Below are 27384 nucleotides of genomic sequence, written 5' to 3'. Positions count from 1 at the left end.
TATTTCCCCCCAGTGATGGATTCACAACATCATTTTCTCCACCCACTAGCTCAGAAACAACTGAAAATTAGATATAGAGCCTGCAGAGGAGAAAACTGGTGAAGAATGCAGGATACAAGTGACTTGATGGCCAGAAATAGTGTTATTGCTCATAGACATATACAGACATGACCGCCTATTCTAAAAGGTCATCTGAAGTGACAGATACACTTCAATTGATTAGAGCTAGGTTGCAATAATGAGCCCGACCTAAGGACAGGTGCAGCTTGCTTTATCTTCTAACGGCGCCATGACAGCTAGGAAAAATCTATACAGACTCCAAAACTCCTTATGGATCGTGTCGACTTGGGGTGTCCGGTTTTATAATGTTATCATTTTCTGGTGTTTCTAAGAACAGTGATGAAGAATGTTATCATTGCTGTCAAGGCACTGAAATTCCAACAAAAATGGTCAGTGCATACAGATATTCTTTCACTCGTTCTTGACCCAAATATAAAACCTGTTAAGGGGGCTTTACACGGTAGCGATATCGCTAGCAATTTCTAGCGATATCGAGGCGTGTAAGTACCCGCCCCCGTCACGCATGCGATTGTTTGTGATCGCTACCGTAGCAAACATTATCGCTACGGCAGCGTCACACGTACTTACCTGGTCGGCGACGTCGCTGTGACTGCCGAACAATCCCTCCTTCAATGGGGAGGAACGTTCGGCATCACAGCGACGTCACCGCAACGTCACTAAGCGGCCAGCCAATCAAAGCGGAGGGGCGGAGATGAGCAGGACGTAACATCCCGCCCACCTCCTTCCTTCCGCATTGGGACGGCGGCAGGTAAGGAGACGGTCCTCACTCCTGCGGTGTCACACAGCGATGTGTGCTGCCGCATGAGCGATGAACAACATGGATAAACAACCCTTACCGATTTTTGAGTTTGGGACGACCTCTCCATGGTGAACGATTTTCACCATTTTTGAGGTCGCTTAAGGTCGCTGGTCAGTGTCACACGCTGCGATATCGTTAATGACGCCGGATGTGCGTCACTACCTACGTGACCCCGACGATAAAACATTAACGATATTGTAGCGTGTAAAGCCCCCTTAAGTGTTTCCCAACCAGCATGTGCCATATATACAAATTCCAAGGTCCCTTATAGCCTTACAAAATGGGGGACACATGGTCGCACAGACCCCCTCAATGATTTTGTTTGTATCCAATATAACATTCTACTTTTGGCATTATTTTACTCCCCCCTTTCTTTGTTTGTATTAATGATTGAGTGTCCAGAAGTACTTACAGGTAGAGCTGGTCAAACTCGCAAAAAAGCAGGACCGGCGGGTCCCTGCTGAAATTAATAAAAAAAACCCTGTTACCCATATAAGTCTATGGGGACCAGAATCCAGAGATTAAAAAACGTGAGTGGAAGGGATAGGGGGGTAGGTCGCGCGGTCTACTCACCGAGGCTGTGTCATAGTGGCACACTCCGGGTCAAGCATTCCCTTTCGGAGCCGGCAATTAAATCTCATCTGCTTTGCCTGCCCACAGACACGTGTAATTGGTTGCAGTTAGATGTGCCGCCACCCTGAGTGGCAGTATGTCAGCTGACTGCAACCAATCACAGACGCCAGGATGGCTGGTAAGTGGGGAAAGCAGTGCAAGTGTCTACGGATCAGTATGGTGGTATAAAAATAAATGAATAAATAAAGCAATCGGCGCAGGGTCCCCATATTCTGATGCCAGCACAGTCTAAAGCCTGCGGCTGGAGCCCCCAGCTGTTGGGCTTTAACTGTGCTGTGTATCAAAATAAGCCCAGAGTCACACGTACGAGACACTCGCATCACATCACCTGGCACGGCCTGCTGCTCTCCGAACATAAGCGTGCAGGTACATAGAAACACATGCGGCCGACCCGCTCCTGTCAGAAAAGTGTGCGGCTGTGCTGGGTGATGCGATGTGAGACTTGTGCGAGTCCCTCGCAAGTGTAACTCCATCCTTAGGGCTCATTCAGACATTCCGTCTGTCCTGTTCAGTTCCTGTTTTTTTTGCGGACCTCCTGACAAGACCATCTATTCAATGTCTTTTGTGTAGGATCGGATAGCACACGGAAGCACTTTCGTGTGCATCAGTTCCTACAAAAAAACACATAGGATGCCATGTGTCCGTTCTGTTATTATGGAACATGTCCTATTCTGTTCAGTAATAACAGACCGTGACACTATACAAGTCAATGGATCCGCAAAATCCCCAGAAGCCGCATGGAAGCACTTCTGTGTGACATCCATCAGGTGCCCCTGCAGTCTGTGTCCCGCTTTCACGCTAGCACTGCAGCTGCTCTCACTGCAGTGGGTCAGCATCTGCCTGCACAGCAGTGTATTGGCATCTGCTACAACAGCAGTATCAGCAGCTGCGGGGATGACGAGCACCAACATTAGGAGGTTAGCAAAGTTCATTACCTGCGGTGATGAAGGCCTGCACTCCTAACCTAACGTCAGCGCTCGTCACTGACTTCCATGCCTGCCGCGTTCTCATATCACGTCTAACGGGCGGTCCGAGACTGTGACTAGCGGTGACGTCACAGGCCGCTCGCGATACTTTGCTTGTGAACGCGGCGGACAATGGAAGTCGGTGACGAGCGCTGATTTCAGGAGTGCAGTGGTGTTCGTCACCCAGGTAATGTACCTAGCTAACTTCATGATGGCAGCGCTCGTCATCCCCTGTGGTGACCTGGGCTGATCTAATGATGTTAGCTCAGGTCATTGCACTGCTCTCCCAGCCAATGGGGAACATTCTGTTCTTCCCTGACTGGGACAGTGAGTATGGATTTTCGTGGGACCCCCTTATTGGATTACGCCGGACCCGGATTTGTTTTTTCTTTTCAATAAATTGGTGAAAGAGGGAATGTTTTGGGGAGTGTTTTTTTTTCACATAAAAATTTGTTTGGCATCAATTTTGTTTTATTACTGACTGGGCTAGTGATGTCGAATATCTGATCACATCACTAACCCCAGGGCTTGATGTCAGGTGATATTACACAGCTGGTATCAACCCCATATATTACCCTATTTGCCACCACACCAGGGCATTCAGAATGAGCCGGGTAAAGTCCCAGGACTGTCACATCTAATGGATGCAGCAATTCCGGCCAGCTGCTGGCTGATATTTTTAGGCTGGGGAACTTCCAATAACGTAGTTCTCCCCAGCCTGAGAATACTAGCCAGCAGCTGTGAGGCTTTATCTTGGCTGGTACCAAAATTGGGGGGGGGGGGGAGACCACACACCGTTTTTTTTTTAAAAATTTTTTATTTATTGTACTGTACGATATTGACCCCCCCAATCACATACGCCGGTGAGCAGGCAAGCTGTGAATATGAAATAAGCCTAATGAGCAGCTGGCTCAGGAAGAACAAAGAGCTGCCGCAGGAGCAGTGACAGCTGCGCTGGTGATCGGTGAGTATGTAGCGTTTGCTCCTACCCCTATGCGCCGGATTCTGTTCCCCATAGACCAGATACCCAGGATTGTATGTAACTTTCCTTCCTTTTTTTGTGGTCCGCAAAAAAACCCAGAAGACACACAGATGATACATGGACTGTATACGGAATGGAACGCCACAGATGCAGTTGCCACACGGATGCCACACGGGTGCATCTGTGGAAAAACAGGACCTTTTTTGCGGACCGGAAAAACGGAACGGTCGTCTGAATGTAGCCTAAGAGAAACCGCATGCGGCTTTTTTTTATTTTTATTTAAATAAAAAAAAACCAAACAAACAGACTTGCGGTCCCCCCCAATTTTGATACCCAGCCAAGGTAAAGACAGCAGGGGGCTGGTATTCTCAGCACGCAGCCACTCGGTATTGCCGCATCCATTAGATGTGACAATCCCGATGCTACCGGCTCTTCCCATTGCCTTGGTGCGGTGGCAATCGGGATAATAGCAGGGGTTTATAACAGTGCACAGCTGCTACTAAACCCTAGGTTAGTGATGGCTCAGGCATCTATGAGATACCAGCATCACTAATCTGTAAATGAAAGTAAATAAGTAGAAACACAGTGAAAAAAATCCTTTATTTGGAATAAAATACAAAAACACACCCTGTTTCACCACTTTATTAACCGCAATCACCCCTCCAGGTCCAGCGTAATCCACATGAGGTCCCATGCCACTTCCAGCTCTGCTACAGTATATATCACAGCGAGCGGCCATAGATCAAGACCGTTGGCTGTGAGTGCAGACAATGACTGAGCCACGATGGGCAATGACTGCAGGCAGACACTGCCACAGGCTGGGGGCGTGTCTGACTTCAACCAATTACAGACAACAGGATGGATGATGGGCGGGGAAAGCACGGAAAGCTGTGTGTATGCAATGAGCTTATTGCGCTTTGCAGAGAAGGAGGGAGGGCATGAGATGCTGGGCTGTGACGAGTAGTGAAACTCCGCCCAAAGCCCAGTCACTCAGGGAAACTGGAGCCACCTCGATGATGTCAGGTCAACTGGAAGTTAACGTGACATCACCGAATCTCAGAGGTCACGGAGCCCGGAGGTCATGTGATGGGGATGAGCGGACCGCAATAGCACTGCTCACAGGCACAATTGACTAGCCAAGGTATGTGAAAAAAGCCTTCTTTATGAAGTTTACATCGATGTGTGACCACTATGCTGAGTAGTGAACCCCTCCTTTAATAAACATCACGGCCTCCTTTATCCATACAATGGTCTCTAATAATATTATTTAGTATGTATGAGGAGTTCGTCTTGTGCTGCCAATTCTTCTTATGCAGCAATAGGTTTTTTTAACGGCTACATTTACTCCCTCTCAGATACAGTTCAGGGTTGTTCAACATTGCTGTGAAGCCAAAAAATGCAAGACTTCCAGTAATGCGACCATTAGCTCTGACTGCTCTTGTGCTCATTGTCTGGTCATACGAGTCAGTGTGGTTTTTATCAATAGATTGTAAATTAAATGAAATCATTATCACAGGTAATACTATACTGTTCACATTTCAGTGGAGAGATCTGTAACGTATTGGGGGAAAGATCTCTAAAGTATGATACTTAGAGGGGAGATCGTTAAAGTATGGTACTTAGAGGGGAGGTCTGTAAAGTATTAGAGGGGAGGTCTGTAAAGTATTGGGGTAGAGAGCTGTAAAGTATGGTACTTAGGGGGGAGATCGGTAAAGTATGGTACTTAGGGGGGAGATCGGTAAAGTATGGTACTTAGAGGTCCAAATAGTAATTTACCAATTAATTCTTCTCATACTCGCCTTATGTCTCCATTTCACTCTCCGTTCTTAAGTACAAAACACATATACGAAGCCTTTCTGTGCCCTGATCAGAAATAATCTCATCAGAATTGACGATTATTGCTGAACATAAGTGTGGATCTAAAGTTATTTCAATGGTTATGAAGACCATTTGCTCTATTAGCTGTAAAGGTTGTTCTCTATTTCTAGCTGGAAGGTATTAGTCAGATATGTATTAGAAACCTTAACTTACAATGAGTCTCTAGTCTTTACTTTGATAGAGATGGAAAGTGGACTAAAACGCGCTTATCTCTGAACATCAAGCATCCTCATTAATAGCATTTCATTTCATGTGAAGGGACTCATATAGTAGTTCACTTTGCTATTTTTATAACTCTTTATAGGTTTTTAGTGCCTAATGTTACAGGCGAACGATAGCTCTGTGTGTCCACACATCAGCTCTGGCAGGTTTATCATGGGGACATTAAGTGGATCCAAATCATTACCTGTAATCACAGATGACTCAACAAATAAGTATGGTGTATATGGGAAATATGGTTTTGCATCACGCTGTGTAGAGACATGGTATCCATACACATGATATAGCTTAACTAATTTAAAGGAGTTTTCTGACTTCTAGGCTTATCGGATCAATGATCGCTGCAGAGTGTATAATCCTATGGTCAGTAGTCACTTGCATGTTCTCCGAAAACCTCATGGAGTCACTGTGTGGTCCCCTATGTACCGTACATCACGTATCTACTGTCACTGACAAAGTTGACAGAGCTTTGCTGTGCATCTCCGCAGCTAAGCAGTTCTCGGTGGCGGCGATGGCACCAGGAACAGCTGATTGACAATATTGCCAGCTTTCAAACCCTCACTGATCAGACATTGATGACATATCCTAAGGATACATCATCAATGCTAAAGTCCCAGACAACCTCTTGAAGGCTGACATTTCCTACACAGGTCTTAATGAAAGGAGCACTGGAGTAAGATGCATCAAATTCATTAAAAGGGTGACTTTGGCGCATCGTGCAAATGTTGTGCACGTCCGCTGGAGATGTTAGCTAAGGACTGTCATATATCTCTGGTGTGGTTTACAACACTTATGTAGCATAAATTATGATGAGTTTGATTTGATGTGTTTCGCTGCGCCCTGTCCCACCCCAGTTTCGCCAACTTTGGTGGAGTTCGCCCGGGCTGGCTGAAAAATTAGCAAAATTTGCAACTTTGAATTGCACTAAAGTTTTGAGACATATTGGCAAAAACTCCTTAATGAACTGCCTAAAATTACAAACTGCCTGTAAATTCGATTTTCAGGGGTGGCTATCTGGGCTATCTGCACTTGCTGGGAATTGTAGTGATGCAATCACTGGAAACCCACAGGCTGAAGTTGGCTGGTGTAGACAAAATTATTACATGACAAAGCTGTGGAGCCTTCCTTCATCCCAGGATGTTTACCAGGTAACTCAAGGGGTTTCCGCATGGCTTTATTTGTTCCATGCTAGGAGTGTGCCTAAGACAATTCATTCAGTGCTTTGTATCCTGGATCCACATCCTTCCTCTCCAGTGTATTGAAGTTGCTATTCCGGATGTCAGCTGTATGAGCTATATGGTAAATGAACCTGACTGGATACTATTATGCAATTTCCAGAAATAGTGGAATGTACATTCATATCGTAGAAGAAAACATGTCCCGGAAAGACCAAAGATGGGCACACCAGATGTAGATCCGCAGTCTTCCTCATAACGACAGAGCCTATAAAATGATGGTCTGTTGGTGATTGCTGTGAGTTTTATTAGGTATTTGTCACACTGATGAAGAGAAAAAGAGACAATAATGTGACCTGGAGTATTAGTGCCGATGCCACCAAAGCACAACCAAAATCCTAGTTCTCCACTCCACACCAGGCAGAGAGGCTTAACCATGTAAGGGGATGGTCGCCATGGAAAGGAACAAGTCCCTGGGATTAGCAAGCCTAGTGCAGAGCAGAGTGTGTGGGGAGAGGGAGAGGAGAGGAGCCCGGAGTTGTAGCTCCCGGGTTGCTACAGAAGCGTGCTCCAAAAGGGCCGGGACAGGCTGTTAGTGAGGAAGGGGCCAGAGGTAGCCCGGGCAGGGTAGTGGTCCACCGGTACCAAGGGTGACCCGGATCACTGCAGGGGAGTGGACTCCCCGTTCCCGGCTGAGGAGAAAGAGTGGAGAAAGAGGCACCTGGCTGCAGGGAAAGAACAGGGGCTGCTGCACCGTGCGTGGGACACTAACACCCTCCGTACCGAAGGCTGCGGACTCCGGCAGTTTCTGGTTAATTCCTGACTCTGTGTGAATTTTCTTGCAACGCGAACTGTGAGTAACAACATCCCCCGGTCCAACCGGACGCACAGATCTCAGACCATCTCCATCTCCTCCCTGCACCACCTCACTGGGGTCCCGGGACACCAACACCCTACCTGTGGAGGGAAATCACCACCTTCCTGGCCACCACCTTGCTGCCCACCACCATCCCCGGGATCCATTAACCGGCAGCGGCGGTGCTCCGTTACCTCACCGCACACCACGGGTGGCGTCACGGACAATCTCCCTTACCTAATCCCCTTCTTACTGTGGAGCCTGGGAACACAGACCGGGTCACGCCACCGTGATACCCACAGAAGTGACCCCGTGGCCCGGATCTGAGTACCCCTTGTACCCGGGCGACACAGATCCACTGACTTCTGATGCTGCAGGGGAAACCCTGCCTCAAATGTGGAGTAACAATGCTGCTGGCCAACACTGGCACTCAATCAGGAATGCCAAGGAGATGAGGACGTCAGGAGGCTGGAGACTGGTGTAATCCTGAAACTAGAAAATGGCAATAACCCTTGTCAAATACTTCCCAGCAGGACGTGGGGTGCGCCTGCAAGGGTTATTTTATCTCCTCACTCATTCCAACAGTCAACCTCTCTTATAAGCTATATAGTAAGCATTAATCACACCCCGACTCAGTCCACACACCCCGTCTACACAACATGCTGCCACCACTCACCAAACACATGGGTTGATGAGTCCGCGAAATATATCACTGTCTGACAATCAAAAGGGTCACACACACTATGTAAGGCTATGGATTCTTTAGAGCATACAAAGATCTAACGCATTAAAAGTTTTAAGCTAAAATATAATAAATACAGTGCTTACAATAAAAATGCATAAGAGATAAACATGACACACAAATATGCAGAGCAGTTCTAAAATAACAGAAATACCTATATGTTCCAGTCTAAAGTTATCTTCTGTTTCCTGGAGGAAAGGAGAAATTGAATTATGTAACACAATCAGAATAGGCTGACCCCACATGTTGACAACCTTCTTTTGTGCAGCCCAGCTTTTTATATGCGTCATCCTGGGCTCATGTTACTAGGATGGCTTAGAATGGAATATTAATATTAGCTATCTTGTGCTTCCCCCACTCCTTTCTATACAGTAAATGGGAAATATTCTACCCAGTTACAGACTAAGGGCCGCTTTACACGCTGCGACATCGCTAGCAATTGCTGGCGATGTCGAGCGCGATAGCACCCGCCCCGTCGTACGTGCGATATGTGGTGATCGCTGCCATAGCGAACATTATCGCTACGGCAGCGTCACACACACATACCTGTTCAGCGACGTCGCTGTGACTGCGGAACAATCCCTCCCTCAAGGGGGAGGTCCGTTCGGCGTCACCGCGACGTCACTAAGCGGCCGGCCAATAGAAGCGGAGGGGCGGAGATGAGCAGGACGTAAACATCCCGCCCACCTCCTTCCTTCCTCATTGCCGGCGGCCGCAGGTAATGTGAGGTTCCTCGTTCCTGCAGTGTCACACATAGCGATGTGTGCTGCCGCAGGAACGACGAACAACATCATACCTGCAGCTGCAACGATAATTGGGAATGGACCCCCATGTCACCAATTAGCGATTTTTAACGTTTTTGCAACAATTCAAAATTGCTCATAGTTGTCACATGCAACGACATCACTAAGGAGGTTGGATGTGTGTCACAAATTCCGTGACCCCAATGACATCGCTTTAGCAATGTCGTAGCGTGTAAAGTGGCCCTAACACTTTAAAGCTCAGAGTCCTAGGAACTGAGGTGCCATGTTTTGACACATCCAGTGAAAGCTCCTTCTTTCTTCCAATACTGGTAAATATAGTTTGTCATTTTGGCACTAATGTAACTTTACTGTTGTTTCCCAGTAAAAACACTAACAAGCAAAAGGATAACAATGTTTTGAACATTTGACTTTCAGGCTCCATATCTCTCCATTTTCCACAGCTTCATCATGTTAAACACAATCATCCTGGCAATCTCATACATTAATTTGACTTGCAACTTGTTATCATATGATTAGTTATGCAGAGTCTTATCATATCACTGCATTGTTACTGTTTTGCGCCTAAAAATCTAAATTTAAATTTGATTATTTTGTTAGTATTTTGTAAATCCACCTTTGACTTTCAAAACTGCCTGAATCCTTCTGGACTCGCTCTCTATCACCTTCAAGCATGCCACATTCCCAATGTTGGTGTATACTGGTCGTCTCACGGGATATATACAACTTTTTCTTCATCTCTACCCACAAGTGTTCAATTGGGTTGAGGACTGGGGACTGTGGAGGCCAATCCAGCACCTCTACTTCATTGTCATTGAACCATTTCTTTGCCAATCCCAATATATGCTTCGGGCCATTGTCATGCTGGAACACTATGACGTTCTTTGATACCCATAGTACTTGAGTGTACGAAGTAATTTGTCTTGAAGGATACTCACATATAGCTCAGCATTGAGACCACAATTGATCTTGGTCAAGTATTTTTTTCAGGCAACCATTTCAGACTTGTGTAACGTGCATTGCACGGTTCTTGCATGGTCATCTGTGATCTCACTGTTATAAAGCATATGAGCCAGCTCCACTGCTATTTGTCGCACCAGAACTAATAAACCTTGTGATGAGCCCACTTGCCGACTCTGATATTTTGCCTGAACGTCACCTCTTGGCTTTTAAATAGATGGACTGACTTCATTTGATATTCTTTGAACTGTTATGGCACTCATGTTGCAGACAGGGGCCGGGGCCGCTGCAGGGGCTGCTCGGATCCGGGTTCGTTACTGCGGCTAGAGTAGTGGCTGGACCCGGGCTCGCACGGCCGGCCGTCCTCACAACCGTAGGAAGGGAGTATTTACAGTGGATGGTTTTGTCGGTGACGCCACCCGTGGGTTGTGGTGAGAGATGGTAGCACCATCGCTGCCTGGTGATGGGGCGCCCGGGGCTGATGGAGCGGGGCAGCAGGATGGAATCCCCTCCACCGGTAGTTGAGGTGTAGTCCCGGGGCCCAGGTACATGGGAACAATGGCTACTGGAGGGGACGTGCCAGGTTGGACTGGGGGTAAATGGTGTACTTACAGTTCAAAGAATCGCACACAAGTCCAGTGATAAACCAACTTGCCAGTGACCGGTCGCCTCCGGCGGGTGTATTCGGGTCCCTTACTCCTGCACACAGTGTTTGTGTTTTCACTGGGACAACTCCGCTTGGAACGGGGAAGTCCACTCCCGCTCCCGGTACTGTGTATGTTGGGAGCTGTGGCCCGCGAAATCTGACCCTTGGGATTTCTATGGGTTCTGACAGACACCCTATCCCCCGCGTTGGGCTGCCGTTTTGCTCTCTGGGCTTCTGAGGAACAAGGCCTGAAACCTTGTCCCCGGCTGGTTAACTAACAAGGGGGCTTGCAACCGTCCTCATCCTAGGGTCCACGTACCCCAACTGTGCACGGCCTCTGGACCGGATTCCCGCTGTCGGCACTGGCGGGCTACAACCCTGCCCCAGTCCACTTTAGGTCTCCCGCGACCGGATCTCCGTCACCTGTGGTCCTGCTTGCTGTCTGCCACCTAGTCTGGTAGTCCAGGGGCCCCAACCCCTGACTCCACTGAACTTCCACACTCCTCCACTGTCAACTGTCAGTACTGTTCTGTTGTGTTCCCGGCCCTGACACCTCAGGACCCCTATGTGGGCGTTCCCATCCACCTTGTCCCACCCACTGGTGTGTCCCTATTGTCATGAGGGGGTGACTAGGCTTTACTGGCTGTGTGGTGTACCCGGCTGTGGGTTTTGTGTTGGTATGCAAAGGAGGATGGAGCATTGTACCTGAGAGATTTGTACAACCTCTGTGACTACCTGGTTTTGTCAGGGCGTCACACTCACATGATGCAGTTTGGCAATTTTCTCGTCCGGGAGACCTGGATGAACTAAATGATGTGGTTTCTCTTTTCTTGGGAAATCTTCTTTATGGCTGCGCCTCGATTCAAGCCTGTGACCCTTTGTTTGGAAATCAACCTAATAACACACTGAGCTATTAGGGAATGTCAGACTAAGTTGTATTGTGTAGTATACAGGAATAAAAAAAAATTCCCTCAGGAGCGAAACAGTAACAATGCAGTGACATGACAAGAATCTTCATAAGTAATGATATGCTAAATAGTTACAAGTTAATTTTATGTATGAGATAGCCAAGATGATTGTCTATAAAATGAAGGTAGTTTCACATTCAAAGCTGTAGTGAGTGGATGGTGAGATATGGAGTCTGAAAGTCAAAAGTTAAAAACTGTATACCAGTTTTAATTGCTTGTCCATTCCAAGAAGGCATATTTCAATAAAGATGGAAGTGTCATCTAATTAACCAATTATCTTCAGTGGGGGTGGATTTGTCCTTTCAGAGAAATGTGTTATCGATTTTAATTTCTTGCCAAAAGTACCAGTCCAGCTTTAAAACTTGCTCCTGGTATTGCAGAGGCGGTGAGCAGGAGTGAACGCACTAGACCACAGGGTGGACCCGGGCTTACTCTTTAGTGGGAGGGGCTTAACTAAGCGACTGCCACAAGGCGGACGCCAGGTACCCCTCCCAGGGCAGTGACTGGAACTGTGGCAGCTAAACCCCAGGATAGAGGACGGACTTGGCTATAGGCACAGGTGCAGGCCTGTACAGGCGGGATGGTTGAGGCAGACAGACAGGCGGTACGGAAAAAAGCCTGCATGTGACTGCAGGCTGCAGAATAGTGACAGCATGCCATGTGCACCCTGCACAATTTCTCGTTATTCCCGGAGAGAACCATTTGCATACTTGCCATCATGAGCCCACTAGTTTCATCCGGATTTTCTCAATTTTGCAAATCAAATGTGTGGTCGCGGACAACCGCTTGCACCAGGAATCACATTGCGTGCCAGCAGAGTTATGACCCAAGCCCACAGTCTATGGGCCTATAACTAGCATTGATAATGCAGCATAGAAATAAGATATTAAAATATGACTTTTCACGTTTACTGTACACTCCTAGGCTTTTTATATATTGCAACCGGTAGTATTACTTTAAATTTGTGATCCTGAAAATATGCTGGCAAAGCATTATAAAATGATATAACCGTGTCATCACATCCATTGAGATTCTAAGTTTCATTCGGAGTCTGAAACCCTCCAAGAATTAGTGATCATTGCGTTTTATTGCCCTTATTACAGAGCAGAGTTCACCTTTGCAGCGTCGGTGCAATTCTATGCATGTTCAGAGCTGCATAATAAAATGCCTTGTTGCTATGTGCCAACCATAAACCCCTGCCACTACCTGTCAATTGTGGATTATAAAAAGTAATTACTGTCAGTATTTGAATAAAGACCCTACATTACAGACTATATGGTAACATCAATATGAAAACCTGTGCTATAATATTGATATTTAATAAGTGTGATTCTCCATCTTCTATCATCAGCTCAGTGTTGGGTCCAACTTGACCACTAATTATTTCTTAATATATATTTACAGTAATTTGTTCTTAGTTTTTTTGGTACTATAAAGGTACCAAACAGTTATAAAGGGAATATGTCAGTAAGATCAACCCTCCTAAGCCATTTATATGGTATGTAGGTCATAGGAAGTTGAATAAAATAATACCTTGATATTAGAAATCTGATGTCTTAAGGCCACTTTACACGCTGCAATCTCGGTAGCGGGATCGCTGGCGTGCATTCCCGCCCCCGTCGGTTGTGCGTCACTGGCAAATCGCTGCTCGTGGCGCACAACATCGCTCTGACCCGTCACACGTACTTACCTGCCTAGTGACGTCGCTGTGACCGGCGAATCGCCTCCTTTCTAAGGGGGCGGTTCATTCGGCGTCACAGCGATGTCACTAAGCGGCCGCCCAATAGAAGCGGAGGGGCGGAGATGAGCGGGACGAATATCCCGCCCACCTCCTTCCTTCCTCATTGCGGGCGGACGCAGGTAAGGTGAGGTTCCTCGTTCCTGCGGTGTCACACATAGCGATAGGAAATGGACAGCGTGTCAACGATCAACGATAAGGGAGTATTTTTTGATAGTTAGCGGTCGCTCATACGTGTCACACTCAATGACGTCGCTAACGAGAACGGATGTGTGTCACGAATTCCGTGACCCCAACGACATCTCTTTAGCGATGTCGTTGCGTGTAAAGCGGCCTTTATTCCGGAAAAATCTACATATTTCATAATATGTATATGAGCAGATAAGAACTATGGGCCAGGTACATATTTCCCCAAGAGTCTGCCTACAGACATTATTTTAAATGAAAGGGGGTGTTCCCAGTGTGAGACATATAATGACTGACAGTCTGCTCTCCTGATAACACTGCAGATCTGTGTGTGATTTATAACCTAACACAGTACAGCAAACCTGAATTTTGTTTCATTACAAACACGCCTGCAGCTGCAGTTGTCCTCACACAGTGCTTCATCTCACCTCAGGCAGTAGTGTGGGGGAAGGGCAGTACAGTAGAGCTGACAGAACTATGAAAGGAGAGCTACAACTACAGAGGTGGTTGTAATAAGGCAAAGCTCAGCTCTGCTGTACTTTTGTTAGTTTAATAAAATAAGCTCTTCAGACAGATTCATAGAGCTCAAATGGAACCTGACAGCTGATGAATGCTGCTCACTCCGTGGCCATCATGTAACCAATCAGCTGCTTGAATTCAACTACATATGTTTAACTCTGAAAAGGGGACTGAGCTTCATGAGTGACTAGTCAGACAGGTGTATCCCAAGCAGTGTCTTCCCACCCGCTACCCTTGAATGAAAAGTGTCTCCTTACAAGCACAAGCAGGGAGACATCTGACAGTCACTATCAGTGAGCAGGGAGAAGCCACCAAGGATCTGCCTATCTTTTATTTTGGTCTTTTTATTTAATTCTAGTTTTCATGGTCTTTATAAGGGTGGCAGGTGAGCTAGAGAAACTGACTATAGCTTTAGCATGATGGAGCAGTGCTATAAAACTGCTAAGTATCAGAAAGCTAAAAAACATTAACATCATCCATCGTTAGACATATACGTACATCATTTGTTATGTCGTAGACTGGACTAAATTTGGGTTCTAAATCTAAGTTCTCAGGTGCTTTATTAGGGTATTAAGGGTTGCCAATCTGTAATTAAAGAGGTTGTCCCTACTTGGACAACTCATTCTCAATTACCTTGTTTCTCCCGAGTAAAATAATAGCAGCTATACTCACCACAGGTGCGGGTGCCATTTTAGTGGTGTTGGCACTGGCCCTCCCAGGGCTTGCATGACATTATTATGTCATGTGATCACTGTGCCCAATCAGCGGTCGCTTCACTTGACAGTTTTGATTGTTACAAGACACCTCTTATTTTTGGGCCAAAAGAGGTGTCGAAAGTGAAAAAAATATACTCAACTCCCGGACCAACGCAGCTCCTCTGTAAGTCAGCACTGCATTCCTCGACGGTCTCCAAGTATAAACTTCCTGCAGGGGTGACACGAGAGTGCTGCCGCCACTGATCGGATGAAGAGCAGAAGAAATAATGTGGGGGATACATGCTGATCTGGCAGGTGAGTATCATTTTTTTTAATCTACCTGGGCTTATTGATAAGGTGAAGTAGTGGACAACCCCTTTCATTTGTAGTTAAGAGAAAGTTGAAAACATTACCATGCTATTGGACTTTGCTCATTGAAATATGCCATAGACCCAACAAGAGAATTGTCAAATGAAACAACAAAAAGGATAATTAAACTCCTTCACAATGACATTTCTGTATGGAATGCGGGGAAATTTTCTGGCTTTTCCCATTTAGCTTTTTATAAAACTTGATGAAAGTTCAAAGAAAATGGAAAGATTAAAGAAATCAATACGATCGAAAAACGAGGATGTCAAAGAGTCAGGATACAAAACTCCAAAGAATATACCTCCAAGATGGAAAATGCACAGGAAAACAAATGCACAATCAGTGATCGGACGCAGGAGTCAATATGTGTGACAGATGTAATAACCCTGATGAATTATATGGGATTTACATACAGAAAAACCAAACCAAAACCAATACTTACACCTAAACAAGAAAACAAAGTTCTATTGAGCGAAAGAGAAGCCATCATGGAGCTTGGATAAGAGTGACGTTCAGTGATGGATCACCAATCTGAATCGGCCAAGGAGATGATGACGGTGCCCCACTCATCTATGATACGAGGATTCATGTCGGGTGAAGAAACAGTGGAGATGGCCTCATTACCTCAACAGTCAGTGCACTGGTGTATGTAGATATTTCAGAGACTTTTATCATTATTAAACTCATAAAAAAAACCTACACATACCATAAATCATTTATAAACATATAGCTTTGGCATTAACATATAAAATATGCAAAAAAACATTTTCTTGGAGACAATACCATACAAATACCAAGAAAAGAAAAGAAAATCAAGAAATGTGTGGTAATGTTTGCTTTAATCCTATAAATCAAAATAGATCTAAAAAATGACTCAAAAAGCGATAATTCACATAGTGTTGGACATAAAAAAATAGTAGAAGGATAAATCCCTTATAGATGATGGACGTTCCTAATATATAGATCCTTTTCTACAATATTACAGTACAATACCACCAGTGACAGAGGTCGATATACAGCGCAAAGTTGCTTAGTGCAAAATTAGTAATTTAGAGAAAATTCATTGTCTCAATAATACAGTACAATATAAATCACTATGTAAATATATCAACTAAAGTGCAAGAGGTTATACAGTTAGGTCCAGAAATATTAGGACAGTGACACAATTTTCGCGAGTTGGGCTCTGCATGCCACCACATTGGATTTGAAATGAAACCTCTACAACAGAATTCAAGTGCAGATTGTAACGTTTAATTTGAAGGTTTGAACAAAAATATCTGATAGAAATTGTAGGAATTGTACACATTTCTTTACAAACACTCCACATTTTAGGAGGTCAAAAGTAATTGGACAAATAAACCAAACCCAAACAAAATATTTTTATTTTCAATATTTTGTTGCGAATCCTTTGGAGGCAATCACTGCCTTAAGTCTGGAACCCATGGACATCAGCAAACGCTGGGTTTTCTCCTTCTTAATGCTTTGCCAGGCTTTTACAGCCGCAGCCTTCAGGTCTTGCTTGTTTGTGGGTCTTTCCGTCTTAAGTCTGGATTTGAGCAAGTGAAATGCAGGCTCAATTGGGTTAAGATCTGGTGATTGACTTGGCCATTGCAGAATGTTCCACTTTTTTGCACTCATGAACTCCTGGGTAGCTTTGGCTGTATGCTTGGGGTCATTGTCCATCTGTACTATGAAGCGCCATCCAATCAACTTTGCAGCATTTGGCTGAATCTGGGCTGAAAGTATATCCCGGTACACTTCAGAATTCATCCGGCTACTCTTGTCTGCTGTTATGTCATCAATAAACACAAGTGACCCAGTGCCATTGAAAGCCATGCATGCCCATGCCATCACGTTGCCTCCACCATGTTTTACAGAGGATGTGGTGTGCCTTGGATCATGTGCCGTTCCCTTTCTTCTCCAAACTTTTTTCTTCCCATCATTCTGGTACAGGTTGATCTTTGTCTCATCTGTCCATAGAATACTTTTCCAGAACTGAGCTGGCTTCATGAGGTGTTTTTCAGCAAATTTAACTCTGGCCTGTCTATTTTTGGAATTGATGAATGGTTTGCATCTAGATGTGAACCCTTTGTATTTACTTTCATGGAGTCTTCTCTTTACTGTTGACTTAGAGACAGATACACCTACTTCACTGAGCGTGTTCTGGACTTCAGTTGATGTTGTGAACGGGTTCTTCTTCACCAAAGAAAGTATGCGGCGATCATCCACCACTGTTGTCATCCGTGGACGCCCAGGCCTTTTTGAGTTCCCAAGCTCACCAGTCAATTCCTTTTTTCTCAGAATGTACCCGACTGTTGATTTTGCTACTCCAAGCATGTCTGCTATCTCTCTGATGGATTTTTTCTTTTTTTCAGCCTCAGGATGTTCTGCTTCACCTCAATTGAGAGTTCCTTAGACCGCATGTTGTCTGGTCACAGCAACAGTTTCCAAATGCAAAACCACACACCTGTAATCAACCCCAGACCTTTTAACTACTTCATTGATTACAGGTTAACGAGGGAGACGCCTTCAGAGTTAATTGCAGCCCTTAGAGTCCCTTGTCCAATTACTTTTGGTCCCTTGAAAAAGAGGAGGCTATGCATTACAGAGCTATGATTCCTAAACCCTTTCTCCGATTTGAATGTGAAAACTCTCATATTGCAGCTGGGAGTGTGCACTTTCAGCCCATATTATATATATAATTGTATTTCTGAACATGTTTTTGTAAACAGCTAAAATAACAAAACTTGTGTCACTGTCCAAATATTTCTGGACCTAACTGTATATAGTAAGTATACAAAAGTGATTGCAAAGTGCTTAAGGAGTGGTACATAAAATATGCTGCATACTATGGCATATACGTAAATGACTGTCTCCTTCATAAGCATATAACAAGTGAACCAGTCCTGTTGCGTCCACATAAACATCCAGACAGGGACACAAGATATGACACCGTAAAAATATGAAGACTGGATCAAACAAACCACATCACCACATGTCTTTGCGCCTGGTAAAGCGACAGCGAAACGCGTATCAAGGGGCTGATACATTGATAAAAAATAAGTTTGGTGATCATGATGTCATTTTTTATTATAGTAATGTATATTTTCATAAGAGCAAAGAGAGGTAAAATATTTCTTTAACTCAATGAGAGATTGGATCTAAGTACGTATGGTGGAACTTTAAAAAGTAGAAATTTGAAAATTGGTCCATGACAATGCTCCATCCAGGAAATCTCATCTGAAAATTGTTTTTTGATAAAGCTGGAGCCTGCTCAATGTAGAATATTTTTTATCATTAGTAAAGTTCATGCCTTAAGGAATTTAGTTAGTCATATATGAGCAGGAGATTCGAAGTACGTAAAAGGATTTATTCAGTTGATTCCTTATTTTTAAATCGATGTGGGTTTGACCTCATATGCGCTGCCGACGGTGCCATTTTATTAAAGACTAATATGGATGTGAACGCACATGCACCAACAACTACGTTATTTTATTACAGACCAATGTGAATGCAACCAAAAATAGAGGTTATCCTATGCCATTTTTTAAATTATTTATGAACAAATACTTTAAAGAAAACAGTGTGGGGTCCCTCTTATTTTTGATAACCTGCCAAGGTAAAGCGACATCTGGGAGCTGGTATTATCAGGCTGGGAAGGCCCATGGTTATTTGGCTCTTCCCAGCCTAAAAAAAAGCAGCCTGCAGCCGCTCCAGAAGTGGTGTGATCATTAGATGCACCAATTTTGAGGCTTTTTCCTGCTCTTCATGATTGCTCTGGTGCATTGGGTATCGGGGTAATATTTCTAGGGTTGATATCAGCTGTGAATTGACAACTGTCATCAAGCCCAAGGGTTAGTAATGGATAGGCGCCTGTCAGACGCCCTCATTACTAACCCAGTAAGTTAACTCCTTAGCGACCTATGACATACTGGGTACGTCATGGATTGTATGAGGTTAATCCCTGCCCCCTGCTATGGGCAGGCCATGGGGATCAGCACACATATCAGCTGATTTCCACCCCCAACTATTAACCCCTTACATCTCGCTGCCAAAATCTGGCAGCGAGATGTATATGCGTGCCACCATTATGATAACTTACTTCGCCTCCATCGGAAGTCACGTGACGTGATCATGTGACTTCCGGTGATTGCCATGGTAGCACAGGGTCATGTGATGACGCCTATAGCTAACATGAGTCACTTTCTCTCAATGCTGGAATAGTGCCACCATTGATAGTAAAGCAGCATACCTGCAGATCTCAGCTATGTAGCTGTGATCTGGAGATATGGAAGAGCGATCAGACAGCTGATTCATATAGCCCCGAAAGGGACCTAGTAAAATAAAAAAAAGTTAAAAAAAGTTTTAAAAAATGAAAAAAAATAAAAAAAAAATAAAAGTTCAAATCACCCCCCTTTCGCCCCATTAAAAATGAAAGGGTTAAAAAAATAAAAAATATACACATATTTGGTATTGCTGCGTTCAGAAATGCCTGCTCTATCAAAATCTAAAATTAATTATTCTGATCAGTAAACAGCGTAGTGGCAAACAAATTCCAAATGCCAAAATTGCCTTTTTTGGTCGCCGCAAAATGCAATAACAGGTGATCAAAACATAGCATCTGAACAAAAATGGTACAGTCAAAAATGTCAGCTCAAGACGCAAAAAATAAGCCATCACTGAGCCATAGATACCGAAAAATGAGAATGCTATGGGTTTCGGAAAATGGTGCAAAACGTGCGCCACATTTTTTGGACAATCTTGTGAATTTTTTTAACCCCTTAGATACAAGTAAACCTATTCATGCTTGGTGTCTCCAAACTCACACTGACCTCAGGCATCACAGTGACACATCAGTTTTACCATATAGTGAACATGGTGAATAAAATATCCCAAAAACTATTGTGCAATTGCACTTTTTTGCAGTTTTTCCACACTTGAAATTTTTTTGCTGTTTTCCAGTACACTATATAGTAAAACTTATGTTTTCATTTAAAACTACAACTTGTCCCGCAAAAAACAAGCCCTTATATGGCAAGGTTGATGGAAAAATAAAAAAGTTACGGCTCTCGGAAGAAAGAGAGGAAAAAAAACAAAACGGAAAAAAGCAAAACGCCCGGGGCTTAAGAAGTTAAAATAAAAAAAAAAAAAAAACACAGGAAAAAATAGTTTTATTTGAATAAGAAAAAATTCTCAACGTTCCGACGTAATCCAGTGGTGAATTAAGACACCGGACACTCGTTCACCAATTGATTAATTTAAAAAATGCTCAAAGCTCTGACGTAATCCAATAGTATAGTGTCCCACGTCATCCATCAAATCCTGTGGAGCCTTTTTTTACTCCTGGTCAGCGGCAGATACTGAATTTCTCATGCTCAGAATGAGGCTCCATAGGATTCGATGGACAAAGCAGGACATTATACAATTGGATTACGTCAGAACTTTGAGGAGTTTTTAAATTAATAAAGTGGTGAACGAGGGAGTGTAGGGGAGTCTTTATTTAAATAAAATATTTTTTTTCCAGTGTGTTTGTGTTTTTAAATGTAATGGGGGTGTCCATCAATTCACTGCTGATATCAACTCTCAAAGTATTACTCTGATTGCCACCGTGCCAGAGCAATCGGGAAGGACAGGGCAATGCACCAGAATTGGCGCATCTATTGTGATGAGCCACTTCTGGGGTGCTGGGGCTGCTATTTTTAGGCTGGGAAGGGCCAAAAAAACATGGACCTTCACAGCCTGATCATACCAGATACCAGCATCCCAGCTTCTTCTTCAGCTTGACTGGTTATCAAAAAATAGAGGGGACCCAATGTCCTCTTTTTATTTATTCCCTATACACATTTGTTTGTCCTGCTGTTAACCCCATTTTGTTTCCTTTTGCAGCCCTTTTGCCCTTAGTACAACAATTTTACAGCCATTTTACAACACCAAAGTTCTGGTCCCCATTGACTTATATGGCATTCAGGGTCCAAGGTCAAGCCTGGGTACTGAACCAAACTTTAAACTAAAGTCTAGCTTAACCAGGCAAACCCAAAGGTCCTCAGGTCTATTTCACCCTATTCCCGGAGTCTAAAATTTCCCAAAAAAATAAATTCACAAAAGTATGTCTGATATTGAGGTAGAATGAAGCGCACACAGAGAAAAAAGCAGCAAAAAAACCTTAGCTATATTGCTAGTAGACCAAAGAGAGTATATGAGCAAAATATCTCCCTAGTAGACTATGTATTTAAAACATCAGGTCATCATACAAATACAATGTTCAATCAAAGTTTATTTAGACAACCAAACGTTTATAATGGGACATAGCAAATACCATCATATTGGGTAAATCTGAGCTCAGCAAATGATAAATAAATGAGAATGATATTCAGGAGAAAGCATTCAACGTAGGAACATATAAGAAGAAGGTATTTACCACCTGGGCCCCCTGACACGCGTTTCGCTCTTTGGCTTCATCAGAAAATGTACATGGTGAGTCATAGTTTGGGTGTTTCTATCAAGGGGTGCAGTCAATGGGCTGCATCCCTGTGATTAAGCAGCTGTATCCCCTGGGGGGATAGCCTTGCCCGGGCCTCGTATCTATCCCCCATGGTTTACAGAAAAATGGATTTCTTCAGCACATATAATTTTAATCAATATTCCATATAATTTTAACCAGTATGGCCATGTCTGTACTTAGTAAATTCCTACTGACAGGTTCTCTTTAAATTTAATTGATCATCTTGATTTATATTGCAATATATAGTATATCACGTGTTGTGGCCATTTTTAAACAAGGTTTTGAGTGAAAAGTTGTTTCTAACTTAAAATATCTCCATTATTTCTGCAGATCCCAAGCCCAGACCTAAAAGATGGCTTTCAATACAACATCCTTCCTGGACGGCATGGTTGGAGTAGGGGACATGATTCTTCTTGATTCTCTGTCTGAGGATTCGCTACTCCAGAACCTAAAGGAACGTTTCAAACATGATGAGATCTATGTAAGTACAAGCACACTCCGTGCTTAGCCTCCGCTCCCATGCCATTCTGTATATATGCATTGTCTGTATAGTCATATTACTTCTATTAGTACTTATTTTTATATTATTACTACTATTATGACATATGCTATAGATGCATATTGTGGGCTGGAGCATTCAGTTGTGGCGGCACATGAATCCTAGGCTGCATATCTAAAATATAATTTAGTGTTTTTTTGTCTTGTACTTGGACAAAGTAGTAATTGAAATAGATCAATAAACTGTACTTAAGTGGGCAGACGTATTCTTTCATTTTATAGAAAATCTGCATTATTTATGGACATTATTCAAATGAACTCTCTATTTCCAAGAAAAGATAAGTAAAGGAAGCAAAATACTTACATAGTAGTGGATGTGACTGTAGGTCATGAGCGGCTAAAACCACTACTTACAAAAGTGACCTTGTACCAGGTTCTGCATAGTAAGATAAGATGGAAGAAGATAAGGGAATAGCATGAGCCGCGAGCAGGGTTGGGATAATTGGAAGATGGCACGTAATAGTAGTAACGAAACCATAGTATTGCCGTGTGATAACATACATACCAACAATTCTCCATGTTTGGGCATTTTGAAAATGATTTATTAGTGTATATTTTTTGTTTGATAAGAAATTTAGTGATTATTCTTCATAGGGTTGATCCTCCCCTATCATGGTGGCCTTTGCTTGACCCTCCCCTACCATGGTGGCCTTTGCTTGACTCTCCCCTACCATGGTGGCCTTTGCTTAACCCTCCCCTACCATGGTGGCCTTTGCTTGACCCTCCCCTACCATGGTGGCCTTTGCTTGACCCTCCACTACCATGGTGGTCTTTGCTTCACCCTCCCCTACCATGGTGGCCTTTGCTTGATCCTCCCCTACCATGTGGCCTTTGCTTGACACTAGCCTACAATGGTGGCCTTTGCTTGTCCGTCCCCTACCATGGTGACCTTTGCTTGACCCTCCCCTACCATGGTGGCCTTTGCTTGACCCTCCCCTGCCATGGTGGCCTTTGCTTGACTCTCCCCTACCATGGTGGCATTTGCTTGACTCTATCCTACCATGGTGGCCGTTGCTTGACATATACATTTTTTTCAACCATTCTTACCTTGAATCACCACTTTTACACCTGGACTTTTGTTATAGAATTTCTGTATTTGTATGTGATAGTGGAGAGTAGCAACCACTATAGGACTGGGATGCCAGAAATATTAGTAGCTCACTGTCATTCCTGGGTAGTTTATTGAAGGAATGTCATGATGCTGCCTTGGCCTGTACAGAGAGAATGAAGTGTATCGTGCAACTTCTGCTCAAAAATGGGAGAGAAGAGCCCACTTCTGCACAGAGACCCACTAGAGGATTCACCTGTTACCCTGTGGGTCAGTCGAGCCTAGTCCCAACATTATCTACGATTAGGTCCAATTTTGTATTGATGCTGTGCATGAAACATAAGTGATTAAAGAGACACTAAGGGCTCCTTTAGACTATTTAACCTGCAACCTTACATGTTTTCTGATTGGTGATCATTTCTTGAAACCTAGACGTGTAATATTTTGTTCACTGTGCATAGGCTGTTGTTGTCATCAGCATGGGTCCTGTTTACATAAGATGATATTCCACTGTGAATGATAATTTTGAAGTGCAACCAAAAATTATTTCACCCAACGAATGAAGGTTTTGATCGTTCTCTGGGTGATTAGTAGCTGCTTACCCTGCCTGATTATCTGGAACACAGCCTTCCTAGGAACCCTTGTTCCTGATAATCATGCATAAATGCTCCCTTAGTATTAATGATCATGTGATAATATATGGGTCTGTGCATTTCTGAAGCTGTTAGCACTGTGTCCATTAGAGCACAAACTCAGTGACCATTCAGATGAATCTATCAGACTTTGTGAACAATTGAAGCTGTGTATGGTGGGGTATAAATATAAGTAATGGTTTCATGGTGACGTTGGACCTTCTCATACCCGATAATCATACACTAAATGCCACAGGCTAAGTACCAGTTATTGTTGCCAACATATGCATTGCTTTACAGCCGCTTCCCAGACATCTCCTGGCCATTAGGGATATACAGTATCTTGAGAAGTTGTGGAAAGGAGAGATATACAGAATCAAATGGCAAACACGAAATCTGCAGCAGACGCCTAATTGTATTATGTTAGCATAGATTAAAATCTGTAAGGAATTTCCTGCCCCACTGGAATACTTGTCACTGAGGGTTTAGTTTATGCTAAGGAATATGGATATCTTACAATATAAAGAAAAATACTAAACTAAAGCACTAAATTGGTTTTGTAACCTCATTGAGCTTTGAACTTGATAGGCAGGTGTATCCAATCATGAGAAAAGGTATTTAAGGTGGCCACTTGCAAGTTGTTCTCCTATTTGAATCTCCTATGAAGAGTGGCATCATGGGCTCCTCAAAACAACTCTCAAATGATCTGAAAACAAAGATTATTCAACATAGTTGTTCAGGGCAAGGATACAAAAAGTTGTCTCAGAGATTTAAACTGTCAGTTTCCACTGTGAGGAACATAGTAAGAAAATGGAAGAACACAGGTACAGTTCTTGTTAAGCCCAGAAGTGGCAGGCCAAGAAAAATATCAGAAAGGCAGAGAAGAAGAATGGTGAGAACAGTCAAAGACAATCGACAGACCACCTCCAAAGACCTGCAGCATCATCTTGCTGCAGATGGTGTCAATGTGCATCGGTCAACAATACAGCGCACTTTGCACAAGGAGTAGCTGTATGGGAGAGTGATGCGAAAGAAGCCGTTTCTGCAAGCACGCCACAAACAGAGTCGCCTGAGGTATGCAAAAGCACATTTCGACAAGCCAGTTACATTTTGGAGGAGGGTCCTGTGGACTGATGAAACAAAGATTGAGTTGTTTGGTCATACAAAAAGGCGTTATGCATGGAGGCAAAAAAACACGGCATTCCAAGAAAAGCACTTGCTACCCACAGTAAAATTTGGTGTAGGTTCCATCATGCTTTGGGGCTGTGTGGCCAATGCCGACACCGGGAATCTTGTTAAAGTTGAGGGTCGCATGGATTCAACTCAGTATCAGCAGATTCTTGACAATAATGTGCAAGAATCAGTGACGAAGTTGAAGTTACGCAGGGGATGGATATTTCAGCAAGACAATGATCCAAAACACCGCTCCAAATCTACTCAGGCATTCATGCAGAGGAATAATTACAATGTTCTGGAATGGCCATCCCAGTCCCCAGACCTGAATATCATTGAACATCTGTGGGATGATTTGAAGCGTGCTGTCCATGCTCGGCGACCATCAAACTTAACTGAACTGGAATTGTTTTGTAAACAGGAATGGTCAAATATATCTTAATCCAGGATCCAGGAACTCATTAAAAGCTACAGGAAGTGACTAGAGGCTGTTATTTTTGCAAAAGGAGGATCTACAAAATATTAATGTCACTTTTATGTTGAGGTGCCCATACTTTTGCATCGGTCAAATTTTGTTTAAATGCGGATTGCACATTTTCTGTTAGTACAATAAACTTCATTTCAATCCAGAAATATTACTCAGTCCATCAGTTATTAGATATATGAAACTGAAATAGCTGTTGCAAAAACCCAAATTGTTATAAAGAAAAAAAGGTTAACATTAATAGGGCTGCCCAAACTTTTTCATACGACTGTAAGACTATTGCACCATTCAGAGACCACTCCTGTTTTATCCAATGGACTAGTAAAATTTTATTTAATTTATCTTGCTATATGTATAATCCCACATATCCTCTTCTGTATTCCAGACCTATATAGGAAATGTAGTCATATCAGTGAACCCCTACAAGCAACTTTCCATTTACACACCGGAGAAAGTGGAAGAATACCGAAACTGCAATCTGTACCAGCTGAAGCCGCACATGTAGGTGTAATAAAGGGAACCTTCGTATTGATTAGGAAACGTCCATCAATTAGTAGTCACTGTGTATGTATGTAAAGGCCCCGTCACACTAAGCAACATTGCTAGCAACATCGCTGCTAACGAACAACTTTTGTGACGTTGCTAGCGATGTTGCTGTGTGTGACATCCAGCAACAACCTGGCCCCTGCTGTGAGGTCGTTGGTTGTTGCTGAATGTCCTGGGCCATTTTTTAGTTGTTGCTGTCCCGCTGTGAAGCACAGATCGCTGTGTGTGACAGCGAGACAGCAACAACTAAATGTGCAGGCAGCAGGAGCCGGCTTCTGCAGAGGCTGGTAACCAATGTAAACATCGGGTAACCAAGAAGCCCTGTCCTTGGTTACCCGATATTTACCTTTGATACCAGCCTCAGCCGCTCTCACTGTCAGTGCCGGCTCCTGCTCTGTAAACATGTAGCTGCAGGACACATCGGGTTAATTAACCCGATGTGTGCTGTAGCTAGGAGAGCAAGGAGCCAGCGCTAAGCAGTGTGCGCTGCTCCCTGCTCTGTGCACATTAGCTGCAGCACACATCAGGTAATTAACCCGATGTGTGCTGTAACTAGGAGAGCAAGGAGCCAGCGCTCAGTGTGCGCTGCTCCCTGCTCTCTGCACGTGTGGCTGGTCACTGGTTGCTGGTGAGCTCACCAGCAACTCGTGTAGCCACGCTCCAGCGATCCCTGCCAGGTCAGGTTGCTGGTGGGATCGCTGGAGCGTCGCAGTGTGACAGCTCACCAGCAACCTCCTAGCAACTTACCAGCGATCCCTATCGTTGTTGGGATCGCTGGTAAGTTGCTTAGTGTGACTGGACCTTAAGTCACATACCGCCCTAAGGAGAAGCAACGTCAATAAAGTGCAGGTGTCAGCACAGATCTCAAAGGGCAGGTATCTCAAAGTGCAAGGTGTAAGATATACAAAGGTAGACTAATGGTCTCCATAACTTCCATTGATCCGCAGCCGACATGTTATTCATGTTTTTACTCAAGTGCCCTATACATGTAATACACATTTCATTTACAAAGGGGTATAAATACAGATCGCACAATATACATTATTTTTATACCAATATGGATGATTGTGCAGTTAGAGAAATTCTCTTTAAAGGAGAGGGTCACCCATATTTCTTTTTTGCTAGATCAATATTATGTTGAGAAACAAGGTTTCTCTCAAATACCTTATGTTGGTAATAGTGCCTGTGAGTGGCGTTATTGCGGACCGCTGTTCCCCATCGCCTGACCCCAGGGCTCTGTGACCTCGGGGATCTGGTGATGTCACGTCA

At 43.8% G+C, this 27384-nt stretch overlaps 1 protein-coding gene across 2 annotated transcripts in view; it reads left to right on the top strand.

Annotated features, from left to right (window-relative positions):
• The window catches only part of MYO1A (myosin IA), a 128849-nt gene that overhangs the window by 11976 nt on the left and 89489 nt on the right, over positions 1–27384 (top strand). For both annotated transcript variants that reach the window (XM_075337052.1, XM_075337051.1), the window contains exons 2-3: positions 22005–22155; positions 25955–26070. In XM_075337052.1, the coding sequence (XP_075193167.1) occupies positions 22027–22155; positions 25955–26070 (245 nt within the window). In that variant the 5' untranslated portion in view covers positions 22005–22026. The remainder of the gene's footprint in view (positions 1–22004; positions 22156–25954; positions 26071–27384) is intronic.

The sequence above is a fragment of the Anomaloglossus baeobatrachus genome, chromosome 2 (genome assembly GCF_048569485.1).
Source record: "Anomaloglossus baeobatrachus isolate aAnoBae1 chromosome 2, aAnoBae1.hap1, whole genome shotgun sequence".
NCBI lineage: Eukaryota > Metazoa > Chordata > Amphibia > Anura > Aromobatidae > Anomaloglossus > Anomaloglossus baeobatrachus.
This window is presented reverse-complemented; position numbering and strand designations above follow the sequence as displayed.